This window comes from Falco biarmicus, chromosome 7 (genome assembly GCF_023638135.1).
Source record: "Falco biarmicus isolate bFalBia1 chromosome 7, bFalBia1.pri, whole genome shotgun sequence".
NCBI classification, from domain to species: Eukaryota; Metazoa; Chordata; class Aves; order Falconiformes; family Falconidae; genus Falco; species Falco biarmicus.
Window position 1 is genome coordinate 6,633,692 of NC_079294.1, and position 18,152 is coordinate 6,651,843.

General features: G+C 37.3%; 1 protein-coding gene across 8 annotated transcripts in view; it reads left to right on the forward strand.

The window, feature by feature from the left end:
* The window catches only part of CEP128 (centrosomal protein 128), a 133,403-nt gene that overhangs the window by 94,239 nt on the left and 21,012 nt on the right, over positions 1 to 18,152 (forward strand). For all 8 annotated transcript variants that reach the window (XM_056346325.1, XM_056346322.1, XM_056346326.1 and 5 more), the window contains one exon: positions 4,539 to 4,562. In XM_056346325.1, coding sequence (XP_056202300.1) covers positions 4,539 to 4,562 — 24 coding nt within the window. The remainder of the gene's footprint in view (positions 1 to 4,538; positions 4,563 to 18,152) is intronic.

The window sequence follows — 18,152 nt, forward strand, 5'->3', positions numbered from 1 at the left end:
TCTGTCCTTGTGATGCTGTGTTCTAAAGTGCGGTGGCTGAATATGTACAGCTTTGCTAGCAAATAGTTGTGAAAACCAACTGCGTGTCCTCCTGACTGAATCTCCCCAACCTGTTGCATCTCGATATATAAAGCACAGGAAGCAAGAGGAAAGTGAGAGTTTCTTTGAATATGGAATTTCCTGGCACACTTACCCTTTTGTTAACCAGGTGGTATGGAATATTTGTTTCTTCTGAGCCCCAGTTCAGCAAAGCATGTGTATAGTTGGTTATAGCGTATTAATGCTTTCATTGAAGCAGATTGCTAGAAGGTGATTGTTTGTCAAATTAAGGACCAGTAGCAAATAAAATAGTATTCTTTGCCCCCAAGGCCTACAGTCCTTGGATAGGTTTCCTGTGGCGTTAGTCCTACTCAGACGACCTGGTTTCTGCTGAACCAAGGACTATGTTGATTGTTGTTGGGTTTTTTGTCTACATGTTTTGGTATCTATCTTAATGTACACAGAGTATTATATGTAGTATTATATGTAGTAAGCTAATACTTGATGCATTTTGTTTGCAGTCTAAGCAAACCCCATGTGTAAACCATGTTCAGGGAACAGGCAGACAGAAGGGCTGTGCAGTTTGGATGATGGACAGACAGTTGTAAGCAGTCAGGTTATCGTGGCTGTAGGACTCGTTACTGGAGCCGTGAATGCTGACCGTAGTCTTAGAAAAGCCAGACACATGAGGAAATCTGTTGGAGATTAGTGGGGAAATGATGACTGGGGATCCCAGAGTTTCTTTGCCATGTCTTTGAAGCAAGTAAGAATAACATTCCCCAGTGCTAAGGGTGTATGGTTTTTTATGCTTTGTAGTTTGTTCGGTTTTTGAGGGGCCACAAAGAGCACCTCTTGTTAGTAATCATTGGAATCAAGTACAACTAGTGCTTCTACAACGCCATCAGTTGAAAACCACAAATGACAGACAAAAAATGTTTTATGACGATTACTTCTGGAAATATTGGGCTAGTAATTTTCACGTCTTCCTCTAGTCAGGGAATATGTTGGACTGCAACTGGCATGATGAAGATAAAATAATACTTCATTAGGTAGAGGGTAAGAATCTTAATAGCCACATCTTTTTATGTGAGCCTGACTCATCTTATATTATGTGTCAAGATGAAAACTATATGTAGTATACGTGGTTGGTTGATACAGGACAGGGTATTTTGAGAGCTAGGAGGCTGACGCTTTGGGTGACATCACTGTATTCTTGTTATTCATTTTGAACTTTTTGCATACTTTTGACTAAAGTTTCTATGTTATACCTAAATTTATATGAGTTTATGCGGTTATATATGAGAGTTCATATATGTTCTAAATATTGTTTATAAGGACATAGAACATATGCTTGTTCTCTGCTGTTAACACATGCACTCATCATAATACAATTTTTAGCTTGTGAAGAGCCTAGATCACTTTCTACATTCCCTTTGATAGGCACTTCAAGAATATAACCTCACTTCTTACTTAGTTGGAAGAAAAAAGGCTCTAATTAGAAGGTTTTAATCTTTCTTTTTTGTGAAAACTGTTCCATGGTACAAAAAAATGCATTCGTGAAAACAATATGTATAGATAATTGCAATATTCAACTGTATGGATGTTCTCTGGGAAAACGTTTAGAAGCCATTTTCATTTGCTTTGGAATTAGTGGCATGCTAATGTAAATTAAAAAATATTAAAATACTGAATCTTATTTTGAAAATATATTGATAATGTATAAATTATCCATGGTAAATTTCCTAATTGGTCACATGCTGGTCTTCAGAAAGTTATCTGCTGAGATTGTAAGAGTTTATTCAGTTTTTAGAATTTGGCTGCTAGATCATGTGCCTTTATTTTAATGAGTCATGTTGAAAACACTTATTCTACCATTCATCCTACTAATACATTCACTCTACGACATTTGTTTGCAAAGTATTTATTTTTAACTGAAGAAATTTATATCTGAACTGCTGTTCACCATCGCCACATATTTATGGGATCTGTACACACCATTTTTTATAGTCATGAGTTTGGGGTTTGTTGCAGAATCTTTAAATAAACAAGAGGTTGTGTAACAGCCACTGCAATTTTATGGAGGACCGAGCATCTCAAAATAAATATTTTTGAGTTTTTCACGGGTTTTTTTCTACCATAAGTTTGTTCTAATGTGCTGAAATACTCAGTTTGTATCTCAGACCTGCTTCCAAGAAAGAATAAAATCTTTAATATTTAATACACTACCTTTACTGAATTTCACAAACATTTTTTTGTCAGAAAGCTTTTGCTTATGCAACACTGTAGTTGGAATCCCCAACTACCATGCATTGTGACGAGTACTAAGCAAACTTTTTTTTTTTTTGCAGACATGTCAAAGTTTAGTATTCTAGAGCTTCATATTATCCTGGGTTTACTAATAAAAAACTAAAACATACGTGAAATAAGTCTATAGGAAATCTGAGACATATATCTGGGTTTTTTGATTCCTACCATTAACAGTATGATCATCTAACAGTTGGACTTGACGATCTTAAAGATCTTTTCCAACCTAAATGATTCTATGAATCTATTCTATGATTCCCCATTTTGTTGTTTTTTTTTTTAAAAAAAAACTTTAAAAATTGCAAGTTTAAATTTTGTCTTATTTTTTGAAAAACTCTCTACTTTGATTCAGAGTCCTATAACTGAATGTGATTAGAGGGGTACATTTTTTTCCCCTCTCTGTACATTTGTTTTATTATTTATCATTGGTTTATGCACAGGGAGTTTCGAACCACTGTGTATGCAGTTCTAACATCAACCAGTTTAGTTGCATCCACTACAGGCAAAATGTTAGCTTTTTTTCTTTCAACAGTTGTATTTTGGTAGTGTATTAGATTTCTGTTCAACTTATTTTGTGTACATTCCTGTTTTCCCTTTAGATATTTCCTTGTGCATACTTTCCTGAATGGTCTGCTTGCTTTTTGTACGTCTTCAGAATCAATCAGTCTTTTCCAGCCACTATTTTATTTCTTTATCTTTTTTCAGCCTCACTTGATGCAGTTATTTTTCTTAGAGTATATTGTCTCACTTCTGCCTATGGTTTAGAATTTTAGTCAGTTGCAAGTATTGCAGGCAGCTGATGAAAACTAACCTCATTTGTACCCCAAACACCTTTGGGAGAATAGGCTTTAAATATTTCACTCAGCTAAACTGTGTCCTCTTCAAATTATATGAGTAAAAGTTAGCACTCTAGTAATACAAAAGACAATGGGTTCACAAAAATATTTAAGTACACAATATGTAAATACTGTTTTTTACACAAATACGTACATTCATTCAGTTAGTAAACATAACCATTATTTTAAAGTTTTTCTAAGAAGTAATAATTCTACAAGTGTCTGTAACTCATTTCCACCTAGTCTTAAAAAAAGTTGAAAAAGACTTTCACATTCTTGCAAATGGCAAGAACTCTTTTCTAGTGTAAGAAATTTTTAATGTACCTGTTGCTACCAAAATAGTGAAGTCAGTTCAGACTTGTCTGATGGTCTTTGGATGCTGCAGGAATAAATCCAGATTACTGCAATCATTTTTACCTGTTAGGGAAGGATAGAACAGGAAAACCTGTAAGGGTTCTTAGCTTAATCAAACAGAAAGGAAAAAAATAAAAATACTCTCCCATACTTTCAAAAAGATAATATTTGAGCAAGGTAAGAGTCCCTGTAATGTCTTAATGGTCAACACTCTAAATGTGGGCTCACCTAAACAGTTGAATGTGTGTTTTTGCAGATTACTTAAAATATCATAACTCGTTAGGACCTAGTGCCAGAGTACATGATCTGGATTTTTACTAGCTTAATATTTTCCTCGAAGATACTCTAGATGGAAACAGAATGTTAAAGTATACACAGTAAACATAAATTCTGGGTGCTTTGGATTTTGTGCTGGATTAAAACTGCACAAGTTTATTTTATCTGCATTTTATTTTTGCCTGACATTAGGCTTTGACTAACGTCATCTTGTTATTAATAAAACATTCTTCAGAGCTATTTCTGGATAACAGAATAATGATATGGAATTTACTTTTTAGTTTTCTAAGGAAATGCCTAAAAGAAAACTAAACCAGATGCTAACATGACATGAACTCCAAAACATGCTAGAATTACAGTCACGGATGATAAAAAAAAGAAATCAAACTTTGGGATACATGAGAGTAAAATCAATGATACTGAAAATCTAAAGGTACTATTTGAAAAAAAATCAATTCAAATAAAAAAAAATATCATGGAATATTTTTTTTCAAATTCTTTCTTTTCTTGTTTCTGGGACTTTTCTTTGGAACAAATTTCTAAGTAAGATGGTATGATAAATGAGTCAAAGGTCTGATTAAGTACAGCAGTTCCTATTCAGTGAGTTTTTTTGCAAAATACCATGCATCTGACCAGCAAAAAACCAAAATTAATCCTTTTCATCATTGTTCAACTTCAGTTGCATTTATATTATTTACTTTCTAATGGGATCTTGTACTTTATTTTTAGGAACGTATTATGGCCTTAGAAGTGGTAAGTTTCTTAAATTAATTTCCAAACCAATCACAATGACATTGCTGATTATTGTTCTAAATGATGGAAAATATTATTTTTATGTACTTTAAAAAGAAAGATTGCGGTTATGGGGTTTTAACTGTCATTTTACTTCTAAGAGAAGATGTGATAATTTTACGCTGCACCTTTCTGTGTAGGTTTTTACTACAGTATTTGAGCACCAATTAAATGAAATACAGTGTAATGTGGCAGGTTTTCTATACAGTTTAATCCTCATCCCATCCCTGGGAAGAGAAATGTTGTAGATTTGAGCCATACAAAGGATGCTATTTTCCTACTGCGAACACCTCTGATGGTTGGGGTTTGTGTAATAGGTCTAATCATTTCAGTGACTGTTAAGTGTGCTTTTTACATATTTGTGCTGGGATGTAGAGACACAATCTGCCCACGTCAACACCGCAAATAAAAGCATGAAGGAATACCATTTTGATGATTAATTGCTATAATTTAATGAGATATTAATTTGGAAGGACAAAAGCCTTTGTGCATATACATGCCATGAACGCAGCTGGATTATCCAGATGTCCCAAGCTAGTAAGCCTGTCGGGTGGAATAGCTGGGATGGGTATGAGCTTGCCGTAGCATTTCTGTACCATGCTTCTTTCCTCTTATGTAGGAATGTTCAGTAAGACATCACATGGTAATATGTATCAGGTCCATTGTTTCTTTTTATTGGAAGTCCAGAAAATTTCATCTAAAGAAAACAGTACCGAGACAGTACGAAGGCTGCAAATATAAGCTTTTTAAATGTGCTTGTGCAAATTATTATTTTATCCTTCCTGGTTGTCTGTGCATCTCTGAAAACAGCTTCCAATTTCAAAAATATATTTAAAATACATTCAATATGTTAAAAAAATGCTTGCATTCACACATAAAAGGCCCTTTGTAAATCAGAGCGCAGTGCTGGAAGTCCTGCCCTGTGGGAGTAGGGAGCTAATGCTGAAATTCAGTGTCCTGGCACTTCACAGAGTGCTCTGTGGGTGTAAAGTGTTGCCAGGACATTAGTTCTCTTCAGGAACATCTCTTATTCATGGTTTGCTTACATGACAACCAGTCAGGCATGCATCCACTGCCTTCTGTTTCTCACGAACCATGAGTTAAACTCCCTGCAAATGCCCTGTCCGTTCTGCTCCCAGAGTCGTTTTGACACAGGCAGAGGGTAATTGCTTGCAAACAGCACATCATGCAAATTCAATCCATATTTTGTGGCGATGTTTGCCTCTATTTTTTCTGGAGCCTTTCCACTTTTTCTACTTTTAATGTCTCCTACTTGAAGAAAGAAGATTTGTAAGTTATTGTTCAGATAGAAGAGGAAGCGGATCATCTTCATCAGTAAAATATGATTTTCTTTCTTAATGCAAGTTGAGAGGTAACACCTGAATGAATCTGTGGTGCTAAATCCTAGAGCTTGAAATCAATCACTGCTTTTGTTATTGCTGCCGTTGGAGAAGGTGTAATGTTAAGCCCTGAGATTGCAGGCAAGAAAAGTATGGTCATCGCTGAGGCTGTTGAATGCTCCCAAGGCACTAGTTTTACTTTTGCCATAAAGTTCCTCTCTGATATCAGGCAAGTCACTTAAATTATTCACAGACTGTTAATCGCTTTGTGTTCCTCATTTTCTGGGTATCTGACTTTGTGACTTTTGAGGCCTGATTTTCAGAAATGCGGAGTTTTAGTAATAGCTGTATTCAGTGGGAGCTCCAGCTGTGTGTATTACTAAGTAAACTCAAAAGTTGGATGTTAGATACTTGACAGCGAATACTTTTAGTGATTCTGACCTTTATATCTCTGTTTCAGTTCTGAAAATAATAACGTTCTCTCTCTCTCTCCTCCCTTCCCCCCTTCACTGATCTTAAAAAGAAAATACACAGAGTAATGCACAGTCTGAATGTGTCAGGATGAGCTATGACAGAAAAGCCCTTAAGCAAAAAAATTAATGAGGCTTGCCATTTAAAGGATCCCTAAGAATCCTTACATTTATAGTGTGTATGTCAACATGGCTGTATATTTCTGCAGCATTTATAACAATGAGTATGTAACAGTTATGCTACTCATATATTTGTATAATTTTCTTATGTCTTATTTGAGTGCTCAGAGTGCAACATCAAAAAAGTACAACCGGTCACACATTTTGTGACTTGATTCAGGCTATAGAGGATGGAAATGTAATAAAAACATAAAATATTAAATTCAAACAGAATACTTAGTGAAAAAAAAAAGTTTGTTGTGTGGAAAAAGCATTTTCTTAGGGGAGTTTTGACAGAAAGGTGGCAGTTTGTGAGATTCACTAAATTAAAATACAAAAAGGGGCAAGAGGGGAAAAGCTGGAACACACACACACAGAGGCTGTAAAAATTGCATAAGAAAGCATCAACTCTCCAGAGCTGTTTTTAAACTGAGACCACAGGATGGCTGGATTAGGAATCTCATCTGCATTTTCCTCTACGGTATTCTTATCCTGCCTAATACTGGGAGGAACTTGCTCTGCACAGGAATAGATGTTCAGTGCAGAACTCTGAGATTTGCCACAAGTGTGAAGCCTCTTGCAGCCACTTTTCAAATTGTTTCTACCTTGCACATGCCTTTTTATGCAACAGAAAAGACATACATCTAAGAATAAGTGCATTTTTTTAAAAACCTTTAGATTAAGATTTTAACCTAAACAAACTGGTTTAGGCAGTGACCTGAAAACTGTGTACATGTAGGGATTTTGAGAGGTATATTTGGCAGCCCACTCTCCTCCCGTTCTCTACAATCTACTCATTTCTGCTTCCTGCACTTGCCAGTAAAATTGTTGTAGTAGCCACATGATGAACTTGGCAACTTCAGAAAAGAAAAAAAATTGGGAAAGAAACGCAAAGGAACCCAGCAGATTCTTTTCAGAGCTCTGGGTGAATAAACTTTCCAGGCCTAACTTAATCTCAGTGGTTTTGTGAGTTGCACAAACTAGGGGGTTCCCTTGCATCATCTCTGAGCACTGCCAGCTCCTTCTCCTCCCAGCAGCCTGAGCTGGAAGCTCCATCTCCTGCCCATGACTCATCCTGTCTGCTATACCCGACAGTTTCTTGGATCTTCTTTTTCCTTACCCAACTCGCTTGATTCCCAAGGAAAGTGCTGTGTTACCATCCTCCCTTAGGACGTGGCACCTGGTCTGGTCACTCCCTTAAGGAACCCAAGAACAAGTAGTGTACCTGTCACATGAAGCTTTTGTAATTTTTGGCTCATCTTCAGTTGGATCAGTTCTGCAGTATGAGTCAGTAGATAGGTACGCCACTTCTTGCTCCTGAAAGGACAGGAGTAGAAGCTGGAAGGTAAGAAGGAAGAACAGGAAAACTTAGACTCACTAGTGGGTATAAAAGGATCTGAAGAACCAAAGTGTGTTCTAGAATAATCCTTCAACTTGTGAGAAGTGCCAGGGGAGTAACAAGTACAGGCAAATCTGAGGTTTTGAGTACGTAGAGATTACGTGTTTTGTTTGGCTCTTTTTGGTTTAATGCTGTTTAATAAATTGAATTTAATTACTACATAGCTGCTAACAAGTAATTTTCCTGATTACATAGTAATCAATTATGTAGTCTGATATTTTGCCAGAATGAATATGATTGATCTTTAAATTAGGTGATTCATTGTATTCTTGAGTGTGGCTTAATTCTTACATAAATGATTTGGCTCTATGTTATTTGTCGACAAAGTTGTATGGTTTTCTTGGGACAAAGTCTGTATCGTACTCTCAGCTGCAGCTGCAAAGGGAAGTGTATCTAGTTCTCATGAAGAGCTCAGGGTGCGTTGTGTAGGTGCAAGCTGCTGCTGTGCCATGCCTGTGACTTTTGTGGGTTTCTGTAAACTACATCGTGTTTGTGAGCATAAGCTGCCAGTTGGATTCCTCTGCCTTAGTAGTATTAGTCTGACATAAAAGACTGGGAAATTTAACTTGAAATAACCATGTCCTGAAGCTATTCCAGTGAATGCATGCATTCTGCATCCTTTGATCAATGAGACAGCTTGCTGCTTTCAGTAGAGAACCCAGGAGTGAAGTTACCACTTCCTTAGAATACTTGGATCAGACTTATCTGGACATGATTCAACTTTTTGTTACAATGTCATAAATCTAGGTTAACTCCAGTAAAGCTGTAAGTATTCTGCAAAATTGTTATTTAATATGAATTTCCTTTTCACTATGAACACTTCTGTATTTTATTGTAACTCATATTTTATATTCATGAAAGTAAGGTTATGAATACCAGTCAAACAAATTTCTGTCTGCACGTACTCAGCAATATAAAATCGATGAGATTCTTCTACTCCGGTAGCAGGCTCAAATTTGCATTGCTTTTCTGATTTATCACCCAATTTAAAAGAATTGGAAGGGTGGCAATGCCCAGCACATTTCACAGAAAGATTACGCGACTGCCTGACACCATACATCCTAGGGTGCTCGCCCGCGGTGCTCGGTGTGCCTTCCATCAATAAGGAAATCTTGCTGGTAGCTCTTGAGATCCCTTCGTGATACTTTGTATGTATGAATGTTTAGGAAATCTTGAATCTAGGGGTTAATGCTTTCTTCTCCCCTTGGTTTGCTTCTGTAGTGTCTTGCCAAAACTACCATTACATCAAAGGCCTTCTGGTGCTCCTAGAACACAGCCATTCTTTGATCTTATAAAAATGACCGGGAGAGGAGCAGCAGCCTGAGATCCTCTGTCCTGCCTGCCTCGCCCTTTCCTTTCCTTTCATCAGCGAGCCAGTGTGTCCCTTCCCTTCGCTGGGGGTGGAGAACTTTCCCAAGGTTCCCAGAGTCCTTCCTTCGCTCACTCCCACCCAGCGACTTCTGCTGCCTGGTGCTTGCAGCCAGCTGTTTCCTTTCTCCCGATGCTCACCTTCGCCTTCCCTTCCTCCTTGATGTTGCCTTCTCCCCCACATACCTCTGGCTCTTGCTGAATACACTCCGCCGCTTATCCATCCTCTGCCCCCAGCTGTTTAGTGCTTTACTTGTTCTTTTAGCTTTTTGCTAATACAGCCACCTCTAGTTTTCTTCCACCAACATTATGGTATTTTTTTGCTGTGAAAGGATTTATTTAGCTCTTAAGAGTATGGATCTGTAATAATTGCGTTTCTTTCCCATTCATGCTTATTTCTCACTTTCTGGCTAATCCTGAGATTTAGAGTGGGAACCAAAAATGCTAAAATAGCTTTATAATATTCTGCACAACTGTTCTGATTCATGGATTTCATTTAAGGCTGCGTACTTGCACAAGGTCCACAAACTAAACATATCTATGTATATTTCTAATGTCGCCACTCTAATTCCCCTTCCATCAAACCCTGATTTATAGCATTATGTTTAAATTACTCTCTATTAAAATTTTTTTTCACTATTTTGCAAAAACGAATTACTGAATTAATGTAAGTAGTAACATATTGTTACAAATATATATATATTGCGTTGAGGCTTTGAATACTAAATTTACAGATAAGCTTAATCAATAATATCTCACTGTGTATTTATTAAAGAATATTTAAAATATTGGCCTAAGAATTTATTGCTAAATTGCCTGTAAGAGGCAGGTTACAAGATGTAGGTTACTCTGTAAATTGTGTTAAACTGCTTGTTGCTTGGCTGTCAGGATGGCCGTTTTATACATAAAACGGTGCATGTCTAACAACTTGGTCTAATAACTTTATAGTTTCTCCAACAGTGATATCAGTAATATAATACATTACAGAATCACAAAGTGGTTGAGGTTGGAAGCCCCCCCCCCCCCCCAGGCTCAAGCAGGGTTGCCCAGGGCCAGTTGCCCAGGACTGTGCCCAAGTGGGCTTTGGATATTTCCAAGGTCAGAGATTCCACAACCTTCCTGGGCAGCCTGTGCCAGTGCTTGTTCACCCTCACAGTGAAAAGGTTTTTCCTATGTTCAGATGGAACCTCCGGTGTTTTAGTTTGTGCATTGCCTCTTGTCCTGGCACTGGGCACCGCTGAGAAGAGCCTCGCTTCCTCTTCACACCCCTCCCTTAAGATATTTGTACATGTGGGTGAGATCTCCCTGAGCCTTCTCTTCCCCTGGCTAAACAATCCCCGCCTGTCTCAGCCTTTCCTCATGGGAGAGATGCTCCAGTCCCTTAAGGAATGTTCGCTGCCCTTTGCTGGGCTGTCTCTAGTATATGTGTCTCATCGTGGAGAACCCAAAACTGGACCCAGCGCTCCAGATGTGTCTCACCACGGCTGACTAGAGGAGAAGGATCACCTCCCTTGACCTGCTGGCAACGCTCCTCCTAAGGCTGCCCTTACGTTCTCTAAGTAGAAAGCTCCTTTCAACATGTGAAGATGTGTTCCACATGTTGCAAATACTGAACATTTTTTCCAGATTTTAATAAACCAAAATCCTCTCAGTTATCCATTAGAGAAAGTTAAAAACTCAGGATAAATCTTTATTACAAAAACTAGTTCTTTATATATCTGAAGTTATTTCTCTTAGTTTGACTAGGAGTAGTCTTCACATTCATTTTTTTCAGCATAGTATGTATATGTATGTAAATATATTTAAGGAGTGATCCTATGTGTTCCATCTGTAGGATTCTCATCTTTCATCTGTGGCATGTGTGTCTATGAATTCTTCCGCAGAATACAGGATGCTTAGAACTTGACAAATAAGACATAGATATATGTGATAAAGCATGCTTTTTTGTTTTATATATCACAAAACAAGTTAAAAATTTGTTTGACAGTGGACTATTGGCCAGAATGTTCCTAATGTCCTGCCAAGGTCCTTCATTTTACATTTAAGTGGTTTATATTTGATCAAATTATAACCTTAGGAACACAGGCATCAATTGCACCTATTGATGCTATTGATTTTTTTCTGTCATTGTTGTGCATCTTTTGATTAAAATGGGGAAATTTATAAGACAAATTATGAAAATTTTTTTCCTACTCTGAGGCTGGTTTGCTGTGAATCCTTGGTTCAATCACTTCTCTTTGTATTTCTATTTTTGTCAGTTGTAAAACTGAAAGATATTTCCATTTTCCCATGAAGGCTGCATCAATTGTATTTTTGTAATGCTTTCTGGAAGGGTCAAGGAACTACTAGCATACCAACCATTAGCAAAAAGTATACGTAAAGATTTTTAGCCTGCAAAGCTTCATAAAGTTGAAGATGTCATTCATGAATAATGACAAGGAAGTCTTTATACCTTTAATTTAAGAATGTGTGTCCACTAACATTGCTTTACTTTACAGACTCTGCCTCTTGTGTTATATTTCTTTTAGTTTCCTGTAATTATGTCTGGATGTCTTTGATCCAAAGCTTAGTAGACGATGAAGAATAGATTTTCAAAAACTGGTCCTGTGGACCCCCAGTAGTATTCAGAGCACTACTAGCTGGTGATTCACGGAGAGCTGGCTTGCCAAAAGACAGCACTGCCTCCTCCACATTTCCAGCTGCTAGTATGCATCAAACAACTAAAAATTCATGAGACATTTCCCTAATATTTTCCCATGTAAACAATTCCTGTAGTTACCACTACAGGGATGTTATGTGCTCATGACTGAGAGAAGAGATGGCCCATGTCATTGCAAACTGGGAAGGAAGCATCCATGAAGCTCTCTTAATGAAAGTGTGGTCCGCCCCACGCAAAAACAGCTGGGGTCTGTTAAAGTTAAAGTTCAGTTAGTTTGACGTTTGCAATGCTTAACAAAGGTCTTTCGTTTTCATTAGTGTAAGTGTAGGTTTTGCTTAAAACCAAAAATTGTACTGGTTAAAACTTTGAAACAAGGTAGTATAGGAGAAAATGCCAATTGACCTGCATGTTGTGTAACTTGGTAAGTTCCTATGTGTTTCCTGTCTTTGTAAGGGTAAATTGATTTCTTGATATGCTGAAATCATCAAAACACAGGTTTAATTGAAGTACCAGTATACACGGAACCTAAAGATCCAAAATATAATTTTGTTTTCTTTTCCTTCCGTACATGTGATGTATGCCACAGAATGTCCCAGCTATCATGGAATTTGCCTGGCATGTGAAAGTCAGCAGAGAACCTCAGGGCTCTGAAGTAGAACTACACCGTGTGTAAATGAAGAGCGTATGCTCTGTGAGCCTAGTGCTGGAGACAGAAGCTGACGATGCCTAGATTTACAGATGTTGACAGGGAAAGCAAGGGGGATACCTTTAGACATGCTGGGTGCATCCCATTCTTGCTGTTTAAGTGTTTCTACATGCTAAGGCCATTTAAAACAGAAGTCGTGGTAGGTCACCTTTAACATTACATCCTTCATCTGAATTGTGAGTAACTGCCTGCTGACATGCATTGCAGTCAGTTAAAATTACAGTTGCATTTAATCTTTTCAGGGTTATTCTTTGGGGATTAGCTAACTGGTACTTAAGTCAGCTCCGATTTTCAAGAATATCTGTGTAACACAGATAGCCATTTGATTTCACCTGCCTCAGAAAAGCACTGTACTTGAAAGTCAATGGAGTTTGGTTTCTGGTTTATATGTTTTCAGTATATCCTCTATAAAGGCAAACTTTAGGAGAACTATATACAAACCTGCTTTGATTTATTTGCATTTAGCATTGCAGCTTTGAGACTAAAAATAAAATGTGTGTCTGATTTTGATTTGGATCTGTCTCTTGAGACAGCGTGAAACTGTCTATCACCAAGAAAACATCAGTATAGGAGGATTAACTGCTCACAGGCAGTTTAAACATCAAAGTGTTCATGTGAAGTCATGGAAAATGAGTAATTTGTTTTATCGTGCTCTGTGAAAACAGAAACACCCCTTTTCAAAGTAAATAACCTTTATTTTAAAAACAGAAAGGTTAATAGCACTCACTCTATGGAAGAGACTTCTGTTAAGTAAAATACCATTAATACTGCTCCAGTCAGTGCAGTCGGGGTTTCGTCCTCTTATCGGTACCATCAGTGCCCTGTGTCAGTACCTCCTGTTCCCTGTTAAACAATGAGCAGGCAGATGTGATTGCTCTCTTTAGGATTATTTGTATGCATTATGGCACACAGCTTTCCAATTTCTGGGAAAGAAATTAACAGTACTTAATTGCCCTCGATGTCAGGTGCTTCTAGCATCCTTTTTCGCATTTTATCTGTGCAGCTAAATCCACCTCTTTTAATATAATAGAGTGTAGTCATTAATGATACAAGTATGGCATTTGATCCACATTGAGAAGGTTGCTGTGCATTTCATTAAATTACCAGACTAATTCTGTGGGCCAACTAAAAGCTCTTTCATCACCTTTCCCTCCCATTCTTCAACATATTCTTTTGTTGCAGTCTTCTTTATTGAATTTCCTCTAACGAACTTGGTTTTTTTTTTTATTTTTCTGTTTTTATTTTCACATCAGTACCATTCTTTTCATTGGCTTTATGAGAAGGCACACATTTCTGTCCCTGAAAATGTTAGTATGTGAGTTATCTTATTCAGATCTTCACAAACTGCTCAGAAGACTGGGAGAATTTTAGAATATAAAAGGAACCGTTCTGGGTTAAGACCAAAGGTCAATCTAGCCCAGCTATAGTCATTGCAACAATGGCCAAAATGAAATGCTTGGGGAAGGGTGTATGAACAGGACTGATTTATATATTGTTTCCCACTCATTCATTCTGATTCCAACCATTCCAAGCTCAGAGACTTCCAAATTTAGATGTAGTTTCTGTGAATTTGGAACCCTTCCATGGTCTTTATCATTCATGAACTCACCCAGTTTTCTGCTTAAACCCATATAAAATTTTCTATCGTTCTGTGACTTCTGGTTTTAGGCAAATTGGTCATTTTTCCCCTCAGGCATCTGTCTTCCTGGCTGAAGAGTCCTGGTGTTTTGAATCATTGTATTTAATAATTTCTTAGATGGAAACAGTGCTCCATGGCTTTGATCGTTCCTATTGCTCTTCTCTGACCTTTCCTTGTTCCTATTCTGAAATAGAGGTCCACAGCTGCACTCAGTACTCAAGATGTAAGCACACTGTAGATTCATGTTCAGGAATAATTATGCTGTTTGGCTTTTTTTTTTCCTTTCCAAATTATATCCAGTGTTTATTTTGCTTTTCTCGTGGATGTTGAGCACTTGAGTTAGCAAGTTCTTGGAAATACCTATCATTACCCCATGATCTACTTCCTGAGCAGTAACGGTTAACTTAGAGCCCATCATTTTGTGTATGAATTTAAGTTTAAATTTAGGAATCTAGAAAAACCTTTCAGAAATTCAAGTAACCTGTATGATCCTTTATCCACTGGATTCTTGATGAAACCAAAAAACCAAGGGCTGAGTATGCATATAGCCCAAAGGCTGGTCGTCTGCTTTCAAGATTACATTTAATAATGTGACTAATGAGGGCAAACTGAGGCACAGCTGATATTGCCACCCCACCCCCCACCCCCCAAAAAAAACACCAAAAAGAAGAGTATATTATATGTAGGAGGTGTGTATGTATATGTATATAGAGAGGGTGTGTGTATATATATGTAGGAAATACTTGGGGAGAACAGATGATGAGCATCTTAACTCCATTTACAGACAGTGTTGACATGAGGTCTTGGCATTAGAATTTAGAGAAAGAATTGAAAAATGGGATGGCTTAAGGCATGGGCTTACACTTGGGGCCTGAGTTCCTTTTGTGCTGAAAACAGATCACAGGTCATTTTTATTAAAACGGGGCAGGGGGGAAGCAAAAATCTTTGTAGTTGGGAAAAAAGTTTGCTGTAAATTGAATATGCTTTATAGGATGCTGGGGAGCCACACCATTAAATGTGTCCTGTGTCCCAGGCAATTTCATTTCAACTCTGTGTGACATCTCAAATGTGTGTTTTTCTGCAGTTTGTAAGTAAAATACTTCAGCAATATCTGTTAGGTCATATATACCATAAGCTTAAAATGTTTATGGTTTAATTTATTGCTGGACCAAGAAGAGCGATTGAGGGGTGTTATGATTTCGGTGTTCTTTCCTGGGAGGAAGGATTTTATTTCTGAAGGGATAGGGGAGTTGTTGGTGTTCAAAGTAAAAGAAACATTGTGGGCATGTGTCCACCAGATCTGTGTGATCCTAGGATGACTGCCGAACATTAGGATTTGGGATTTTGTTTCACATATAGTTAAGACTGGATTGCTTTGGTCTGTTGTCTCTCTTTCCCAGCCTTAGAAACACACGTGCAGACCAGTACCAGGGGCTACTCTGAAAGCAGCAGCAAACATTGCATCTCACCATAAATTAATGGAGTGGAAAATCAATGCTTTGATGAACATAAGGCCATTGGAAATGAAGCATGAAATATGAATGAATACCTCTTTACTGTGGTAAAAGTGAAAAGGCTGATACTTATGAGAGGAAAACATTAGAGATTGATAGATACCTCTAGGCAATTTTGCTTCCAAGGAGAGATGTATAGTAGCATTTAAAAAAAAAAAAAAAAGAAGTATATTATAGCTATAAAATCATTTCTACCCTATAATCTGTGAAAAACACTTTAAATGCAATATCTAGGCCTCCGGCCTAATTGCATCCTAAAAGTATGAAGAAGAACCCATTTTACACATTATTAATATGTAACTGTAAGTTCTGTAATTCTTTCTGGTAAAGAACCAGATAAGTTACAGGAAAAGTAATATTATTTTTTTTTTCCTCCTTATAAAAAATCTTCCTGGGGGATTTTTGCAAGTAAAAAAAATGTGATTGCAAATTAAATTACACATTAAAATACAAGAATTCTTATGAAGATAACACAATAAATTAGTTTTGCTCTAAACACAGCTAGTGGAACGTGAAATCTCCTTTCTTTCTCATGCAGCAGGTGCGAAAGAAGAAAGTACTGTTTTCTTTGTTAGAAGAAATAACCTTTTATTAATTCTGACTGAGTTTTGCAAGTGATTTGCCTTACTTTGTTCAGTGGAAGTCAGCACAAGTATGCGCTTTTCTGTCCTTCCAGGCTTTTTCCAGCATTTGCCATGGTCAGTGGTCAACATTGCAATTAAGGACCTTTTCGTACTGAGTGTTCTCAGTGCTGCCCAGTTCAGGAAGTGATTTATCTATCTTTCAGGCATAACTTCCTATATTTAATCTTCTCTAAGTCCTGTACATTTTTTTTTAAATCTAAAAAATTAGTGTGGTTTTGTATAAAATAAAAGCAAAAAAGCCTTATTTTCTTTTGGATTCATACCTAAGTTTTCTCCACCTTTTTTTCCTGTCTCATTTCTGTTTTCTTGTTCTCACTAAATGACTGAAGAATCTTAGTTTTTACTCTGTTTCCCTTTTGACAGTTCTTCCAGTACTTCTTGAAATCTAAAATATCCTTCCTTACTGGTCAATCCTTTCACCGTTTTGTAGGCATCTCACTCTTCCTATTGTTCTTGAAGCAATAATTCATCCAACCCTCTTGTAAAATTCTTTCCCCTTACCTGCCCTGATGGTGGTGTTACTGTTCTAGCACCTTTGACTGCTTTGTATTCTTGTTCTCTTCTGTGCTGTGTGAAGAGTAGAAATTACCCGTGAAAGAAGGGCCAGATTTGGGAATTCCTGAACATTTTTCTCCTACTGCATCTTGCATTGCTACTGCAGAATGTAGCAGTGGGATGAGAGCCCTTTCTTAGCTAAGCACACAGTCTAAGGGTAGAAGTTTATTCCTGGAAGGTGGGTTGTATTGTTTGAACCTCGTTGGCCTCAGAAGGAAAAAGAATCCAAACATCTGGAGAAATTATTTTACCAGGTGGTTGTTTTATAGAAATAGGTCCTAATATCATCAGCATATTAACTGCCAGTACAAATTTTTCCTAATTACAAAAAATCAGAGAAATACTTTTACATACATATTTTGGCTTACATGTAATTACAGAAACAGAAAAACCAGTCTCACATCCACTACCTAATTTAGTTTATTGGGACTGAATATTGGTTACAAGTTCAGTCCTGTGAGATGCAAGTGTGTCTCATTGTTTATGAAACTAGACCTTCATTTGTAATGGAAACTATATTTCTTAGGATTTTAAAAACTGAATGTTTGGAACTGTTAGGAAAGAAGCAGATAAGACAGAGATCATTGCTTCTAAATTGATGGTGTTAAAATTGGTGGTCTAAATCGAACTAGAATAGAACTAGAGAGGCCACACAAGACATAAGAATGATCAAAGGTATGAAACTTCTTCCAGGTGAGGAACAACTAAGTACGCTGGGACTGAAAAGACACAGAGCTTTTCTAGTTAAGGGCATGTTTATTCAGTTTGCACAGAATTTACAGCACAATGATATTTTACTTCAGGACTGATTAGTTTTATTTCTTTTATGGATTTTTGCTTTAAATTGCCAGGGCAGTAATATGGCTAATGAAATCTGGTATTGGTAGATTGCATACCAGGGTAACAGAACTTCATCCCAAGAAGCGTGATTTATAGAATTGTGGAGGAAGTACCAATGGTTGGTCAGAACGTACAAACAGTGGGGTTTCTGCTTGCTCTTCAGCAAACAGTAGAAGGGGCAGCCTTTGAGAGAAGCTCCAGAGGCATCTGGCTGATGTTTACTCTTTATGCGTGACCAACCATCTTTCTCCTGTGCAG